Source organism: Hydra vulgaris, chromosome 05 (genome assembly GCF_038396675.1).
Source record: "Hydra vulgaris chromosome 05, alternate assembly HydraT2T_AEP".
In the NCBI taxonomy this organism is placed as follows: Eukaryota; Metazoa; Cnidaria; class Hydrozoa; order Anthoathecata; family Hydridae; genus Hydra; species Hydra vulgaris.
This window is the reverse complement of record NC_088924.1, coordinates 10,456,126-10,475,146: the sequence shown is the minus strand read 5'-3', so window position 1 is coordinate 10,475,146 and position 19,021 is coordinate 10,456,126. Positions and strand designations below refer to the sequence as shown.

Below are 19,021 nucleotides of genomic sequence, written 5' to 3'. Positions count from 1 at the left end.
CAATTGTGAGAAGTAATAATTATGATATTATTTATGCATATTAGTATAAAGTCTTTATCTTTGACAACTTTATTTTTTGGAAAATTATGAATTAAATCTTTAAAAATAAGTATTGAGTATTATATTTTTGATATGCCTAATAAATAAGCAAATCATGATGAATCTAGAGTAAAAGTGTGTGCACCATGTGGAAAAAAAATAATTTCAAAAATAAAGTCTCAGCAGTTTGCAATCACAGAAAAGATAGCTGAACAAATTAAAATGTATATAAATTCATTTTTTGACCTAGTAAACAGCAAATATCCTCTTAGTATATGTGGTACCTGCAGAATAACACTAAATGAGCAAGACAAAGATATTAAAAATAGAAAATTTCATAAAATGTCAAACTATGAAGACATATTATTGATAAAAGAAAATAGAACTAGAGGAGATAGACAATGCAATTGCTATATATGCATCACAGCAAAGTATATTGGTCATCAACCCGTCGTTAAAGGAAGAGGCTTTAAAAGAAGATTGACTTTTAACATTACTAAAGACAGTGGCTTACTGGCTGCTTCCGAAATTAGGAAGATTTCTTTAAAATCTTGTTCAGGTAAATATTATAAGCTTTTACATTTATATATACATACAATAATAAACGAAAAGAATGATATTTTTATTCAAAATTTATAGGTAATAAAGGTTCAAAATCAAAATCAGAAATTGGAAAGGGACTGTCCCATAAATCAGCAGAAAACATCGAATTTTTTTTAAACAAAACCTTACTAGAAAAGGAAAAAGACCAGTTAATAAGTTCATTACTTAAAACTAAGACAGATAATCAAATAGATTCAATTAAAAAAAGATCTGCTTAGAGCTTATTCAAAAGGACAATACAGATCACAAATCGTTTTAAAACCTGATATAGCCACAAAAAAAAAAAGTCAACTTTTCAAGTGAATGCTTGAATAACTTTCAGGTAAATACTGGAGTATCTTCAAATGTGAAATTGATGATGGAGAAATTAACTAATTTTATTAGATCCAATATAGGTAAAAAGGCTGTTCCTGCTTATCACAGAGAACAGGCATCAAAAAAATCTAAATCTTTGAAAAATTTATACCAGATTACACAAGATATGTTTGATGTAGAGGGTGAATCTAAAGAAAAAGCAAAGAGAACAATTCGTTGGGCAGATTCACAAGATATTGTGGATGCCATGATGATAGCTAAAGAGATTAATGAAAAAGTATACATTAAGGTATCATTGTATTTTTAATTTGTAATATAATTTCAGAAGTAAATTTGTTTAATTTAGGTAATGGCTGACAGAGGCCAGGGTTTTTTAAAAATTAGTGCAACAATTTTACCAGAAAGTTATCACCCAGAGCTAAATCGTGAGTTAACCGAGGATGAAACTGAAGAGTTAAGAAACTTCGAGGAACTGAGCTTTCCTAAAAAAAAAAGATCCTTGTATTCTGAAGGGGGTACAGTTAGCAAAAAAGGAAAGTTAGCAGGTGTTCACAGAGTATTAATGCTTTGTATTGTACCTCAAATCAAAGAATCTTATAAAAACATAAAACTGCTGTTTAATCTAATTAAGTTAGATAGAATTCCTTTTGTTTTTTGTAGCTGATTTTAAATTAATTTTGGCTGTTAAGGGTCTGCAGACAGCCACTTCAACATATCCTTGTCCATATTGCTATGTTAAATTATGGTCACTCTGAGGATTAATTACACAGGAGGAAGAAAAGATATGAGATGTAAACTGCAATTTAGATATTTTTTTGAAATCTTTGAACAATAGATGTGCAGGTTTGCGAACATATGGTGATCTGAGAAAATGCTACCACAGGTAAAATTTTACAACATGTTTTAAATAATTTTCTGTTATCAATGTATTTTCACCTGTTAATAATAAACATTTAATATATGTTTAATATATATTTTATTAGGTTTCAGCTATTAGGAGGTATAAAAAAAAGAGATGCCCCAAACACTATGAGCACAGTGAACCCTCCACTTTTTAATGAACCAGATTCTATGTTAGTTATAGCTAAATGCCCCCTTCCTGAATTACATTTAATACATGGATATGTCAATCATATTTTTTGGAACGGAATTTTGCCACTTTTAAGCAGAGAAAAAGCCATGCTATGGTCCTTAAAGTTAAAATTGATTTCAAAAAATTAGCAGGTGAGAATTTGATAAAAAATTTAGAGTTTTTACTAATTAAAATCAAAATAAGTTAATTCGTATATTTTGTTTAGGGTGAGGTCTTTGAAGGCAACGCATGTCGTAAACTAGTTCAACATGCAGATAAACTTCTCGAAGCTGATGTCCTTGGTAAAGTTATCCCGTTATTGTTGTTACCTTTAATTTCATTGCTTAAAGCAATGGACAATGTTGTCAAATGTTGTTTTGAAAATGGAAAGGTTTCGCACAATTTATCTCATTACCTGCAAGTTTTGAAAACAATGTTTCAGGCATCAGATTTATCTGAAACTTTCAAAATGCATGTAATTCTTAAACACATTGAACAATGCCTTTGTAAACTGAAATCAGATTATGGACTAGGACTTGTATCTGAACTAGCCGGAGAGTCAATCCATATTGGAATTTTTAAAGCAATTGATAAAAGCTGTTGTGGAATTTAGTTTGAGACATTTATAACACTTTTATTTTCTATTTATTTTAATTTTATTTGTTTGAACCCCGTTTTTTTTAACATTAATTATGAAAATAAAAACAATTTTTTACTTCTTTTGATTCTAATTGCTCCAATTGGATTTATAGTATGCAAAAGTGTGGTTTTATTGCGTATTGTAGATTTATGATAACTTTCAAAAGTATTGCAGATAGCTGAAGTAATTAATAAACAATAACAACTTTAGAACTTACAGTTTTCTTAAAATATACATTTTCATCTGGCATATGCCAGATGAAAATATATATTTTAAATTAATGACTAAATTAAAAGTAAGTTATAAATCATGGACGAGCAGCTAAGATTTTAATTTCAACAGATTTGTGATCTACAAAAAAAGTATAAAAAGGATCTGCAAACAGTTTTCGTTGACATTTTTGTCGATCTTGAATTTGTTGAGGGCCAGTGTGAATTGTAGTTATAAAATAATAAACTTTACAAAAAAAAAATAATAATAAAATTGCTTTTGAAACAAAAGAAATATTTATATATTTTTTTATTTTATTTGTTTACCTTGCTTTTTATATTGTTATACTGTTATTTTCCTCATTTATCTGTACCAAAAATCATTAAATTTTTTATTTTATAATGATTTTTAGTACAGACTGTATAATTAAATGTTTACTTTTAAAGTAGAACATGTGCCAGTATTCTAAAGTTTATCAATTTTCTAATTATCAGGAATTTTGTTTTTAATGTAATCATTTAAGCATTTTAATTTTTTCTTGTTTATTTCCATTATTTATTTAACAAACACTCAAAACGCATAAGTGAAAGTGAAATGATAAACAATCACTATTGCTGCTCTATTCCAATATTATGAGTTTAAAAAAATTATCTTATATTTGGTTTCAACCTTGCTGAAAGCATTTTATTAAGGAGAAAAAAAAACTTTGAGTGTTAGTATCACAAAATTACTTAAACTTTATCTGCTAAACAAGTTAATGCCACCTTAAGTATCCAGTTTTAAGAATAAATTCATTTCTACAAAAATGTCATCTTTAAATGAAAAAAAAAGATGGAAACTTTTCCAAACCACACAAGTGTAAATCTGTGAAAGTTAATATATTTTAAGAAATTCAGTATTTTTGAAGAGGGCACTAAATTATTTTTGTAGAGGACGCAAAAGTATTTTTGTAGAACACACTCTACTCTGATTCAGAGCTACATTAAAATCTTTTGCTCTGTGATCCGTGATTCATTTTGCATGTTTTATGTTTTCGCCTCTATTTTTTGTAAAGGTATACTTTATTGTTTACAATATTATTTTTGAATTTTGAAAGTCTCGAAGTAAATTATATTCCTACACAAAATAAACAATGTCTTGTTTTGTAAAAAAAATAAATGCTTTCTTAACTCATACATGCTCTAAATACATCTTTTAAATTTGTTCGTGAAAATTTTTTGTTATTAGAAATCCAGCTAAAATGTTTTGAGTTTGCAGGACCAGAATTTCATATCTTTGATCCTGCATATGTGAAACAAGACAACTAAAGTTTACAACTATTGATGGCGTAGTTTGCAAATTATAATAGTTATACTGATAATGTTTTTTAATATATAAAGCAAGCCTTCCCAGGAGAGGCGTGCGGTCGCACGCCTTGAGTGAACACGGATATATTTTTTTTTTGGATATCTCTGCCACGCTTTTTTAGCATATATTAAAAATGGCGCATTTTTAAAAAGGCGCTGAAAAAATCAAACTAATTCGTTGTATTATTTTATTAATTTTATTAATAATTTATTCTTATCATTAATAAGGAAATAATAACATAAAAATAATATATATATATATATTTTTTCTTATAACAAAATTTTTATTTTTTTATTTTACATATTTTTTTTCTAATTTTAAATTATTTTTTTTTATTACAACTTTTTTTCTTATCACAAAATTTAAATATATATTTTTTTCTTGTTACAATATATTCTGGCTTTAATGCTGTTTTACATAAAAATAGGAATACATAAACTCGATATCCGTTTAACAATACAAAAGAAATATAAATCAGTTGTAAAAAAAGTTGTAGGGGGGGAGGGGGTAACACCTCGGGCGGTGTAATATTCGGACCACCGAAATATTTAATACCACAAGCGATTTTTAAAAAATGCGTCTGTGATTCTTGCTAGATTATTATCCGAACTATTTTATATGTTTTTCTTCTTATTTTTAGGGTGTTTATTTTTTTCAGCAAGGATATTTGAGACAAATCGAGGAATGAAACAGAAAATGTGTTCAAAAACTTTTTTAATCCATTTTGAAAATATATTTATATTATTGTAAATGTTACAAGTTATTAAAATAATAAATTGTATTTATGAGTAGTTTTATCATTTGAAACTTTGAAAGACTTAAAATCGTTGAAAAAAAACAGATCAGGGTTTCAGGCGAGAGAAATGAGTACAAAAGCTATCACAAAATCTTTACAAACTGTTTTATCCTGGAAATTTGATTTCCTTGGTTATGATGTCATAACTGTCAACAGTGTTTACACAGTCGTCAAAATATGGTGTAAGCTATGTTCTAAAGCGTGAGAATATCTCTGACACATTTGGGTGTGCCAAAAATTCTTTAAATGCTTTTTCAAAAGGAACTAATGTTGTGACACATCATCAGGTATAATTTATTGATTTATATGTTTACTATAAAAAATAGTCATGGTGTCTATATTGTAGAAATCTAGGATGTATCAAGAATGTTAGAACTAGGATGCTATAAAAAGTTGTGTTATTTTTTTAATTTCTATCCAATGTAAAGAGACATTCCTCAACAGCATCGCATATAGAGGCAGTACGATTAGAAAATTTTGATAAATCTTCTTTCAAGCGAAAACAAACAAACGACATCTCATCAATAAGCCAAGATGTCAATGAAGCTTATTTAAAGTTAATGGGGACCGCTTACGAATTGGCTATGCATGCCGCATAGCAATTTTGAAATGCTCATAAAAGTTCAACGCGACAACGGTGTCAAATTATTGCGAGGCAAAAGTAACAAAAACGCAGGTATTCTATATATACATATATATATACAAGGCCGTAGACAACTTTTTTTAGTGCTGGAGATTGTAAAAATTTGCGATATTTTGAGTCTGTACACAAAAATTATATTATTATAATATAATGAAGGATTATTTTTACAAACGTGGAAATTATTTTTAGAAATGGATGATTTTTTCAAAAAATTAGGTAGCCCCCCCCTCCCCCACAAACTTTAAAGCCGTGTCGGCGACTATGATGTAACAATTGACTAATAGAAAAACTATTTTTATTTTAAAATAACCATATTTTATTTTAGCCAGGAAATTTATACATTGCATCGCTGAAACAATTACGGAGAAGATTGCGGATATTATATACTTGGTAAAATTACTGGAACTAGATTTGCCTCGCATAGACAAAAAGGTTTTACGAAGCTTCTACATAACTGGCCCTCATATTTAGTTGCACTACCTAATGCTCTTGCAATACCTTGATTTGCTTGATGCAATGGGTCCTTTGTCACTTTTTTTCGAACAGAATATTTTGTTGGCACACAAAGTTTACCCCAATGTTGTTCTGACAATAAATAATTTGACTGCACTTAAATTAAAGGAAGTTGATGATGCCATTTGTAGCTGGACGCAAAAATTTATTATAAGAGAACAAGAAGGTCTTGTTACACTCGAGTCAGGATACTTAATGGCAGGGCACAAAAAGAAGAAATTGAAAAACAAGGAATACCTTGACATCAAGCTTGAAGGTATGTTACACCCAACACAGGCGGATGTTGAAAGAGCTTTGGTGCTACGTAAAAAATGCATTAACCTGTTGATACCTTTAATCCAAAGTCGATTCTCGTCCTTTAAGGAAAATAAAGTTTTCACCTCCATGGCATGGCTTGATCCACAAAGTTGGAGAAACGACCAGGACAATGGCTAACAAAGTATACTATACATTGTGCAATATTTTAGGGAATCACTTTTAGCAGCAAACATTCAAGAAGCAAAGATTCTCCAAGAATGGCAAGCACTACAAATAATAGTAAACAGAAGTTATTTAAAATTAACATGTTATGAAATATGGGAAAAATTATTTACACTCAATAAATTGGATTTTTCAAATATCTTGCTAATAGCTGATTTGTGTTTGTGTTTTTCAGCATCGAATAGTGCCGTCAAAAGATGTTTCAGCACACTAACAACAATATTGTCAGATAAAAGACTTAGTCTGCAGCATAACACCTTGGAAGAGTGCATGCTGATTTCTGGAAACAGCCATGTATGGACTGTAGAAGAAAAAAACGAGATATTGCAAGATGCCATAAGTAAATATTTACAAAAGGGCAGAACTAAAAAATTTCCACTCGAAAAAAAAATTAACTTTGCCTGAAATCAAGTTCATCCGACAATGAACTATCGTGTCCAGATGAACGAGATCTAGCGAAAACGAAAGAAGCTCCACTGACGTCTTGGGAACAGATGAAGAATGCAGTGACGATGAAAGATGTTCTACTGACAGTGAATGCAGCAAAATTCTTTGTTAAAATAATAACTATATAATACTTTAATAACTTGTAACATTTACAATAATATAAATATATTTTCAAAATAGATTATAAAAGTTTTCGGTCACATTTTCTGTTTCGTTTTTCGACTTGTCTCAAATATCGTTGCTGAAAAAATCAACACCTAAAAATATATTATAAACAATTATAATATAAATAAATAAATATAAATAAATATAAATAAATATATATTTTTTTTTATGTTTACTAGACATTAAAAAAAAAAATTGTAATAAGAAAAAAAAAAAATTTTAAATAAATATAAATATATATATACATATCTCATTTTTATGTTCATATTTTTATATTAATAATAAGAATAAATTATGAATAAAAATAATAAAATATTACAACAAATTAGTTAGATTTTTTCAGCGCCTTTTTAAAAATGTGCCATTTTTTAATATATGCTAAAAATTTGTGGCCAAATTCTCAAAAAGTATATATATATGCGTGGTCACTCAAAGCAACCGACCGCACGCCACTCCTGGGAAGGCCTGATATAAAGGGTTTAAAAAAAAAAATTTATTAGTTAAAGATTTTTTGAAATTTTATTTATTTAAATTTTAGCTAACTTATTCCATTGTTCTTTAGATTATTCAAACTACTACAGAGTTTCAACGTGATGTGATGCTGATGTTTCAAAATGCGCTCATGTACAACAGAAAAGAACATGATGTGTTAGTAAATTAACTCATGTATATATATGTGTGTATATAAATGTGTGTATATATATGTGTGTATATATATGTGTGTATATATATGTGTGTATATATATATATATATATATATATATATATATATATATATATATATATATATATATATATATATATATACATATATATACACAGTGTAAAATGAGAAAAAATTTTTATCAAGTAATTTTCTACTAATTATATATATACATTAGGTATATGACAAAGAAACTTTTTTCAAAATTTTGATTTTCCTGATGTTGCATTTGATGAACTTTTACCAATAGTTCACTGTTTTGAGGTTTATTTCATTGGATCACAAAAAAACCTTCCACACCTAGCACCTCACCACTTTTAACTTTTTCGATTTTTCACTTGATTTTGTTCCCAGTTCTTACTTCCTTATGCTTGGCTTTGATTTTTAAAACTGTAAATATACAATATTGTATATTGTATAGTTGTTCATATCATTTAAACAATTTTTGTTTATTTGCAGTATTAATTTGCAAGATCTGCTGTTTAGTGCTTCTTTTTGAAAATGTGTCCTTTAAAAGTAAAAAGTCAAAATCAGCAGCTGGTGAAATGTGGACACAAAATTTGAAATCAAGCACGAAGCGCCGTCCTAATATACCACAGGTAAAACAGAATATGAGTGACAAATTGTGTAAAATGCCTTTCAACAGAGATATCATTGGAAGATTCTTGGGACTCTTTGAAGAATTGAAAGGACGACATGATCGACTAACAAAAATATCCGAGGAATTGATGAATCTTTGGCAGAAGTTTAATTTTCCTGTTCTTTCCAAACAACAAGTGTCTGCTAATGTTGACAAACTTATCACATCATTTGAGAAACACAGAAAGCGACCAAATGCAGTATTTGAAGAAAATCTTGCTCATCTGTTCGATATAACAAAACCAGATGGAAATTGGCTTTGTAGTGAGGACAAACAACTGTTCAAAGTACAAATTAAATCAGATGGCAGGGTGGGATATACAACTATGAAAGTGGCTCCTATATCAACAATCCATCCATCAAAAAGGGCCAAAGGCACATCAGAACCCTGGACAAACCAAGGGGTTATCTCCGTAGATAAATCAGAATCCTCACTATCTCCACTTTCCTGCGATAGTGAGGATTTTGAGGAAGGAAGCAGCAGTGGTGACTCGGAGGCAGTTCCAGGAGAATCTCCCAGAAAGCGTGCAACACGCCAGTCATTTAAGTCTGCTGCCAAACTAGTGTCTAGTCACTTTTTGTCAACCAGAAAAATGTCACGAGTGCTTCAAAGTCTGGCTGAGGATGGAGTTTGTGTCCCAACACCATCACAGTCTGGAGTCTGGCGTCGAACAATCAGAGATGCAGAACAAGTTAAGAACCGCCTCATGGAACTGATCTCTGAAGAGAAATTTTCTTTGCATTTTGATGGTAAGAAAATTGACAAGACTGAGTACCAAGTTGTATGCTTGAAAAATGACAAAAGAACATTAAAACTTGGCATTTTGGTTTGTGACAGTGGATCCTCTGCAAGCATATATAAAGCACTACAGGACCTATTTGATGATTACAATGCATGGAACAGTATTCAGATGATCATCTCTGACACAACAGCTGTAAATACTGGTGGCAAGAATGGAGTTGTAGCCAAGCATCAGAAAACATTTCGAGACAAGGGATTCGATGAACCTCAATACATCAGCTGCCAACACCACATTCTTGATCTTGTTCTACGACATGTGTTGGATTTCTTTTTTTCCTATACAGTCACAGTCACCTAACATTAACTACAAATTTATTGATGAGATTATGGAACATTATGATGATTTAAAAAATGTCTACAAGGATACAGCAGTGGTAGCAGAGTATGAGAACCTTGGCTGGAGAGATGACTATAAATTTCTTTTTCAGCTTTGAAGCATACAAGTTTTACAAAAATGAGGAAAAATGGCCTCGTATCAAATGGCACAAGCTGCCATCACTGCACAGTGCCAGGTGAAACTCAAGAGGCATTTTTGCGCTTATTGCATTTTTCATTCTTCCAAACTGGCGAGAACAGCTGAGGATAACTTGCGATTTCGTTGCAACTACATGGTCGTGGGCCTGGTTTTCAAACCAGCACTATGCAGAGGCGGCTTATGAAGACCTGCTGTCAGCAATATCCCAACTTATGTGTTCCAAAGCTGTGAAATGCTTCTCTACCCACTAGAAGAAGGAACCATCGGTGCTTGATGTGCCTCGATCCAACAGTAGCCGAGAGAGGTGTAAAGTTGATGGAGGACATTTGTTCTTCTTGCAGAACAAACAAATATCTTAACTGTAAATTTATTAATACTAATACACAAATCTGAAAGATTATTAACATCACTACAAATGCTGTAGGACAGTGTAGGTACTCATTCTTATGTATTTCTCATGTGTATTTTATATAAAGCTGACATATTATAATTAATAGCGTTTTGGCCGCTATGTGTTGTATGGTTAAATATGAAACTGTCTTAGGTGCGGGAAGTTTTTTCAAATTATGGTGAAATCAATGTCATTTCTGTGATTTATAGGCAAAAGTTCATCATTTAGAACCCCAGGCTAATTAATTTAAAATTTATCATATACCTAATATACATATATATATATATATATATATATATATATATATATATATATATATATATATATATATATATATATATATATATATATACTCCTAACTTGTTGTCAGAAAGTTTTTCCGTACTTTGTTGACAAAAGGTAAAAATTAAAATGCAAGGAATTTTTTTATTTATTACTTGATAGACTGCCTGCCTCAACCAATCCCTCAGTCGAATCAGGCTATTTGTTTTTAACTTTCTGACAACACGCAAATGTTGGACGAAAGTCAAAAGTAATTAAAAGTGACGTATTTGTTGGCATAAGAATCATTTTTTTCCTTCCGTACTCCCAAATGCAACAATCTATTGAACTATATATATATATATATATATATATATATATATATATATATATATATATATATATATATATATATATATATATATTAGGGTGCATCAAACCCCCTCATGGGTTAAATTCTTAATGGCCCTATAATAAACATCTTCCTTTGGTGTTAAGTAGTTACTGTGTGAAATATTATAAAAATATAATTATTCCTAATGGGTCAACATGAAGCACAAATTATAGCTTACTACAGCATTATTACAATATTATTGCAAATTTGTATGTTTAAGCATGAATGAAGAGTTTTATAATTCATATCTTTTTACTTACTATAGAATGTTTCAAATTCTATTTGTGTTTTCAGGAGTTAGCAACCACTGTATCAGTAGCATGGCACAATCTGCTGTGAAATTTACGCCAAAAAAGACTCGTCAGAAAAGTTCGGTGTTTGTATTACAGAAGCAGATGCGGAGATGACTGGTTGCAAATTACCGACCATTAAACAAGTGCTGCGATGCTACATGTTTCATCAACAAGCTGGCCTGTCTATAAAGTGATCAAAACATGACAGTGCAAAAATTGTGTTGAAGCAGGTCATTTCTTTCTTCAAGAAAGTATATATTTAAATAATAACAGAAAAGAAGGCCTGTGAAAAAATCATTGCACTCTCTGAAAAGAATGCAAAGCTTCGTGAACTTCTTCTAGATTAGAGGGCTAAGGGCAGAAGAAGCAGCTACTGCTACAGTATCTGCTAGTTTTACAGTAGAGCTCTCTTGCTACAGCAATAAGGAAAGTAGTGATGAAATTAAATGTGTTATCGATAGTCCTTTCAAGACTTCTAAAAAGAAACTGGTAAAAACACACCATCAAACCACTCGCACTGAACGACAGCTTATATGCCTTATAACATTTTCAAATCTCCAAGAATTGTGGCTTTGGCAACAAGAATGAAAATTTCTTCTGCACAACAGTCTGCATTCACTGAGGCCATTATTGAAGAGTCAGAGGGTGATGCTAGCAAAATTGCTCTATCATATGCCAAAATTGCTGTATCATATTGAAGCATCAAAATCACCAGAAGTTACTGTATTTAGCGCATTTAAGAAGCATTTTGACTCAGTTCCTCATGAAAGCGACAAGACATTCAATCCATTTGACCCTTGACCTTTCTCGAATGATTCACAAACTGTTTCTCAGATTACTATGTTGAAGGAAAGTGCACCTTTGTGTGTCTGATATACAGTGCCTGGTAGACAACATGTAGATCTGCAATTGATCCCCTATGGCATGATCTCTGCCTTTATCAGAACCTTCTGAAGTGCACACAAGTGAGTTCTGAAATATCTAAAAGCACTGAAACATCATCTGTGGTATCTATGTTCTGAAATGATGCCCCTTGCTCTATTCAGTGTCATTGCTTCAAAGCCTGAATTGCAGTACTTAGCCAAGAAGCTTCTGGCTTGAGGTCTAGTGATGAAATGGCTCTGCCGCACGATTGCATACGGAACTGGCTTTAAAAAACCTAAGTTCCTGACTGAAATCACTGCCACAACAAGAGATTTGGTTACTGCAGATTTACGGTACATTTTCAGCCTTTTAGAGATGAACGTGGATTTTCTTAACAATAACGTTGAAAACTAGTCAGTTCACCCTTTGTTTCTGTCATCAAAGATGAAGGCGATTTCTGTCAATGTTATCAATGACAGTGCAGAACGCAGTGCAGAACGCGGTGTGAAACTAAATGCAAACTTTCTAGATGCAGCCAAAACAGAGGTGAATTATCAGACATTCTGCAAGTTGTTGAGGCTGACAGAAGGAAAGTTTCAAGTCTGCGCAACCGTAAGAAGAAATAAGCAGCACCAATAATCGAAGGTTACAAAGATGACAATTGGCAATATTTAACTATATACCCATAATCCCAGTAGCTAAAAGCTACCTATTGTACTGTGCTCTGTTCAATATTGTATATTTTGTCATACTTGTTTGGAATATTAGAGTATTCTTTCATCCATTTGACAGTCTTTGCAGTAATTCCTGGAACTATCAGTAATTTTGTGTATATTAATTGTTTAAATGTAACCAACGCCAATAATAATATTAATTACAGTTTATTGCAAAATATAGAGATATTTGTGTTCATTGTGGACCCATTAAATTGCCGCAGAAAAATCTCAAATTTTTAAAGGAGTCATAATTTATGAAGTGGAACACAGGAATCATAGGGCGGAAACTGAAGTTATTAGTTAAAAAAATTGTTAGGGGTTTAATGCACCCTAATATATATATACATATATATATATATATATATATTTATATTTATATTTATATATATATATATATATATATATATATATATATATATATATATATATATATATATATATATATATTCTATATTGCTTCTAATATTGTTTGAGAGAGTTAGACATTAATCAATTCTTAATATTTGTGTAAAAACACCTTCATTTTTTTGTGAAAACACCTTTTGAATGAGTTTAGTTACTCATTTTACACTAATTCTCATACATGGCAATTGTTTGTAAATTGCTTCAAGTTTACAAGAAATAAAAAGGCTTAGAATAAATATAACCTTCCCTTACCCATTTATTATTATTTCCTAAGTTTGATAGATTAGATTTAAAAATCTTTAACAAATTTATAAGAAATCCCTGGCAAAAGTTATATAAATTGCTTACAAAATTATAAGAAAACAGCATTTATTGAAGAAGAAACAAATTTGTATAGAACTGATTGGATTTTTATAACTAATAGGTTCTGAAAAGAGTTAATAACCATCAAAATAGCTATGAACACCATCAACAACTTGAAAAATTGAATCAAGATGACAATAGTGGTCTTATTAAATGATCTGTTAAGTTTTGATTCGGTATATGTTAAAGCACTTACTTAAAACACTCTGAGCTTTGAATGTGTGATTTGCAAGATTGGAAATTTGGATAAATGCAAGATTGGAAATCCTCCAATAAATAACAAACAAAAAGTTACAAAACATTAATGATACAATTCTCATCAATTACATGAGCTTCATTCGCACAACAAACTGAAGAAAAAAAGAGATGGTTGAAGTCAATTTTGCACAACTGGTTTTAAATGATCCTATCAGAACTGAACATGTTGTATTATCATAAAGGAAGGATTACCTTATGATGCCATCAAATTTTTAAAAAAATAGGCATTGTAAACATAGTTGGGCCTGCTCTTGGCAGCAAGAGCAGGTTCAACTATGTTTACAATGCATTTTTGCACCTTGTCTAAAAGAGAAAAAGCATCATTCCAAAATCAGCTCTTTAAATATTTAGTTAGTATTAGGGTTTTTTCTTCATCTTATTATCTTTAACTTTAATTCAATAACTTTTCTCTTTAATACTTCTTTTTCTCCTACCATTATTCATACAATTAACCTTTGTTATTTATTATTCTAATACGTTATTACTATTTTTATTATTACTATTATTATCTATTGTCAGTATTATTACGGTACTTATTTTTCATTAGTTTTAGTATTATTACACTGCCCAACAGTGATTTTTAAACCAAAATTAGTTATTTTTTATGTATTTCCAGCTGCTGAATTCAAAAAATAACATTAAAAATAAAAACTTTAAAATGACATTAAAAATAAATTAGCTCTAGTTTAAGAAACAAAAAAATTTCAATCAAGGTTAAAAATTTTCATTTTTTGAAAAAAAATTTTGTTTTCGTTTTTGACTATCCATAATGTTTTATTCATGTTTAAAACTTGTGATACTAGTTATGTGTTTTTGCTAAAGTTTCTGGTCTAATCAATTCTTAGTTGTTTTTTTCATTTACTAGTGTAAAATTTGACAAATCAATATGCCAAGGAAGGGTGTAAATTTAGTGGACAATTTTTGTTACATTTGTGGTAAAATAACATTTTCCTCACAGAAAAAAACTATGACACCTCTCGTGAAGACTACCAACATTACTTCGATATGAGGGTAGGGGACCAGGATAAGTCATGGGCTCCACATGTATGCTGTAATTCTTGTTTAGTTACAATACGAGAATGGTTAAAAAATAAAAAAGATCTTTGGCTTTTGCTGTTCTTATATTATGGAGGGAGAGTAAAAACCATACAGATGACTGCTATTTCTGCTTGACCCCTCCATTAAGGCAGGTTTGTCAATGAAGAAAATAGGAACAGTTAAATATCTGAATTTTCCATCTGCCATTCGACCTATTACAAATTCGGATAATTTACCAGTTCCCACCACAAAGTTGTTAGAAGCAGAAAATGAAGGCAGAAATGAAGTAAAACAAAAGAAAAAGAAGAAAACCTTCCATATTGAATGATCCTGATTTTGTGTTAACAGATGATGTGCCACACAGATTGAGTCAAGCAGAATTAAGTGATCTTGTTCGAGATCTGGACTTGTCACAGGAAAAGGCAGAACTTCTAAGGTCAAGACTGAAGCAGTGGAATCTTCTCCAATTTGATGTCAAAGTTTCACATTACAGAAAATGGCAGCAGAATCTGCTTCCTTTTATTGAGAAGAAAAATAATCTTTTTGTTAGTACTAATATCTTTGAAATAATGTATTGTCTTAATTTTAACTATAATCCAACTTAATGGAGATTATTCATAGACTCGTCTAAGCTAAGCTTGAAAGCTGCATTACTGCACAATGTAAACCGCTTTCCTTCTATTCCTATTAGCCATAGCGTTCACATGAAAGAGATTTATATAAACATAAAAGAGATTTTTATAAACATGAAAGTTCTCCTCAACTCAATTAATTACAATGAACACAAATGGAAAATTTGTGGTGATTTTAGGTATTTAGGAAACAATTTTCTAAAATTAAGTGATGCAAAAGTTCAAGAGGGTATTTTCGTTGGGCCACAAATACGTCTACTTATGAAGGATCCTACATTTGACAAAGTTTTGAAGGGGCAAGAAAAGGAAACTTGGGAAGCTCTTAAGAAAGTGATTTGTAGATTTTTAGGCAACAAAAGAGATGATAACTACATTTAATTAATGCATTAGTCAGATATAAGTGCATTTGACTGAAATATATACATATACATGACTTGTAAATTTCAGGGTTTATGCTTACAGCAATTAGCAAAAAAATCTCTTTGAGATATATCATATAAATATGGTAGTGAAACAAAATGTCAATATCTTTAAAACTTGTCAAAGGAAGATATTAAACCTTTAAAATTTGAATAAAAAATATTGCTAATTAGCAAGTTTAAAATGAGATTTTATTTAAAAAAAATTTTTATTTAAATAACTTTTGTTTTCACTGTACCCTAACATTAAAATTTTATATTTTAAAAATAATATTTTATCATTTTTCAGTATTTTTTTCAGTGATCTTTAATTATTGAAAACATTGGCTCTGTTATTTGTTCATTAAATTATCAATGATTAGCTATTTCTCACAAATTCTTGAAATTAACAATGTCTGTGATTTCGATTTCTGTTTCATGCTCTTTAAAAAACATAACTTTTGTTAACGTGAAGAATTCAGAGATCTTCTATTTGCTAGTAATTTTTTTTATTTGAACCTGTTGTTCAAAGTAGACCGCAATTTGCTCATTTGTTAAAAAGCCCATAATTGAAATGAACTTCGACTGAGGCTTGGGTATTGAGAGTCAAAGAATCCTTTGAGTGTTGTAAGGGTAATTCCATGTCAAATGACCCAGGTCATGTCGCCATATATCTCAGATTTTGCTGATTTTTATACAGTTGAGAATGCTTAGACAAATAAAAATTCCTTGAAAATTTTAGCCTCTTGCTCCAAGAATTTTTTTTACAAACTAAATTATTTTGAAAAAATTATTTTTTTAAAACTTAATTTAAAAAGCATACTTACAGACTTTTTAACAGAAATTTATTACCTGGAGTTAATGAAAACTGCTTACCAATGTTTGACAATGTATGATAGATTTTCTCAAAACATTTACTTTGTGACTTAAGACTTAAGTCACAAAGTAAATGTTTTGAAAATCTACTTTGATCAGCCATTTTAAATCCTTGTTTTAAAGTGTTATATCTCTGATCAAACAAAATTTTCTCAAAACATTAATTTTGTGACTTAAGTACTTTTTCCACTGAGCCCTTCATATATTATAGTAGTAATTAAAATACAATTACAAATATCTTTTGTGATAACTTTAAGAATATGCGTAAAATACAATTCAAAAACCATTAAATAATTTAAAATAAGTTAAGGCAATAGGTATTAATACATAATAAATAGTATTAATATTATATATGTGTGTGTGTTAAAATTGTAAAGCTTTGCCTACTTTTCGACCTTTATTCAACGTTGCTTATTCAATGTTGACATTTATATATGTATGTGCTTTTGTATTTTGCATTTGTCTATGTGCCTTTTATTGTGTTTTATGATTAATATCCCTAAATGTTCTTTAGGATCCAATTCGAATTTTGGACAAAAAATCTCAGCTTTGACACCCATTATTAAAATTAAGCAGATTATAGTTATCAAAGTTATATTTTTTTTTTGTTCCAAATTCGTATAGGACTTTTTGACCAGGGATGTCCATCGAAAGGTTAACGGTGGAAAAAAATGTTTTGGTCATCAATTCCTGTTTTATATACTTTTTTTATTAGTTACCGTATGGCACGAGAAATGAGAAATGACGTGTTAGAGCAAATACAGGTACTGATTGCATGTAGAATAAATTGTTGCAAATGTAAAACTGATGTTTTTTGAAATTTTAATTTTAAAATTTCAGAATTTTTCTGTTTTAAAATTTAAAATGATTGGTAAGTTTTCAGGTAAGTTAACTAGTATGATTAAACAAGATCTTAATTGTCAATTTTTTTGTCATATTCATGCTTTTTTTAGTATTTTTTTTTTAACTTTTTTAGTCTTTCATATCTACCCAGTTGATGGTGCAAAACACGGAACGAGATTCCAAAGCACTGCGAATGAAAGGAGAAAGTCAGAAAGTTAAAACATTGCAATGATCTTTTTACGTAAAGTTACAGTTTATCAGTAGTAACAGTAAACGTAAACAGTTTATCGATAGTAAATCTGATTACTCATATACTGGTCGTTAAATATGTTATTACTTGGTCGTGCAAAATTTTACATCAAAACGGGTTTCATGTTTTAAATCACAATGATTACGACAATATATGATATAATAACTGTGTCTCATATGAGCAGTAATGTATAATTATGTATCGTTATGATGTTGGCTATATATGACATGATAACGATCATACTAACATTATTTAGTTAAGGTTGAACAAAATAAAATTACAAAAGCATCACAAGCATATGTATCATTAGATGTAATTTTATGTATGAATATATAGTTAATCTTAATTTTTATTTTTCTGATTTAATATTAGGGTTGTGAAAAAATAATATCCGAGTTAAAATAACTGTGTCACTGGTTAGAGCGCTAATTTCAGAATCATTCTAAAGGTATTTAATTCAATGTTTTTTATGGCTGAGGCCATAAAATATCGTTATCGCACAGTGGACAGACATCCCACAGTAAAGCGGATATAAGAGGTATCGTGGGCAAAATTATTTTGATACTTTTGAATGTTTTTTTTTTACTAAATCCATTTAAATTGCATGAAGACATAAGGGGTCGTCCATAAACTAAGTCACGCTCTAGGGAGGGGGATTGGTAGTTGTTTTGTGACGACTCGTGAGATTTATTACTAAAGTGTTACGATGTTGTGACCGGGGGAGGGGGGCAAAAATTGTTTGACGTAATTTATGGACTAAAATACGAACAAAGCTTTAATAAATGCTTAACAATATTTTATAACTTTATAATTCTATCTATTATTTTACAAATCTAATTCTCTGTATTCCACCATATTCTTTATTTTTTTCAGAACTTAATTTAAAAAATTCCGAAAACGAATGCACGCTTTTTTGGGCTTGTATTCAAAAAAAAGAAACGTTTATTGTTAATCACTTATGCATAAAAAATGTCCCAATCTTATTACTCGTAATTTTTGATAAAATTTTCTTATTCGATATTGTTAAAACAACAATTTTGGATCGTGTAATTTATTTTAAACAAATAAATTTGTCATTGACATGGAATTAGGTTCAGATCTAAATTATTTTAGTAAGTCAGTTGCGTTGCAAAGTAAACTGCTCGTGTTT

The 19,021-nt window shown here is 29.9% G+C and overlaps 1 protein-coding gene across 2 annotated transcripts in view; it reads left to right on the top strand.

Moving 5' to 3' along the window:
- Nucleotides 1–18,217, top strand: part of LOC136071850 (bromodomain-containing protein 8-like) — a 107,118-nt gene extending 88,901 nt beyond the window's left edge. For both annotated transcript variants that reach the window (XR_010638515.1, XM_065797340.1), the window contains exons 19-21: nt 7,833–7,918; nt 17,494–17,542; nt 17,755–18,217. Coding sequence is in view for 1 of the 2 variants with exons in the window: in XM_065797340.1 (XP_065653412.1) it covers nt 7,833–7,918; nt 17,494–17,542; nt 17,755–17,853 (234 nt within the window). In the remaining variant the exon portion in view is untranslated. The remainder of the gene's footprint in view (nt 1–7,832; nt 7,919–17,493; nt 17,543–17,754) is intronic.
- Nucleotides 18,218–19,021: the final 804 nt, after the last annotated feature.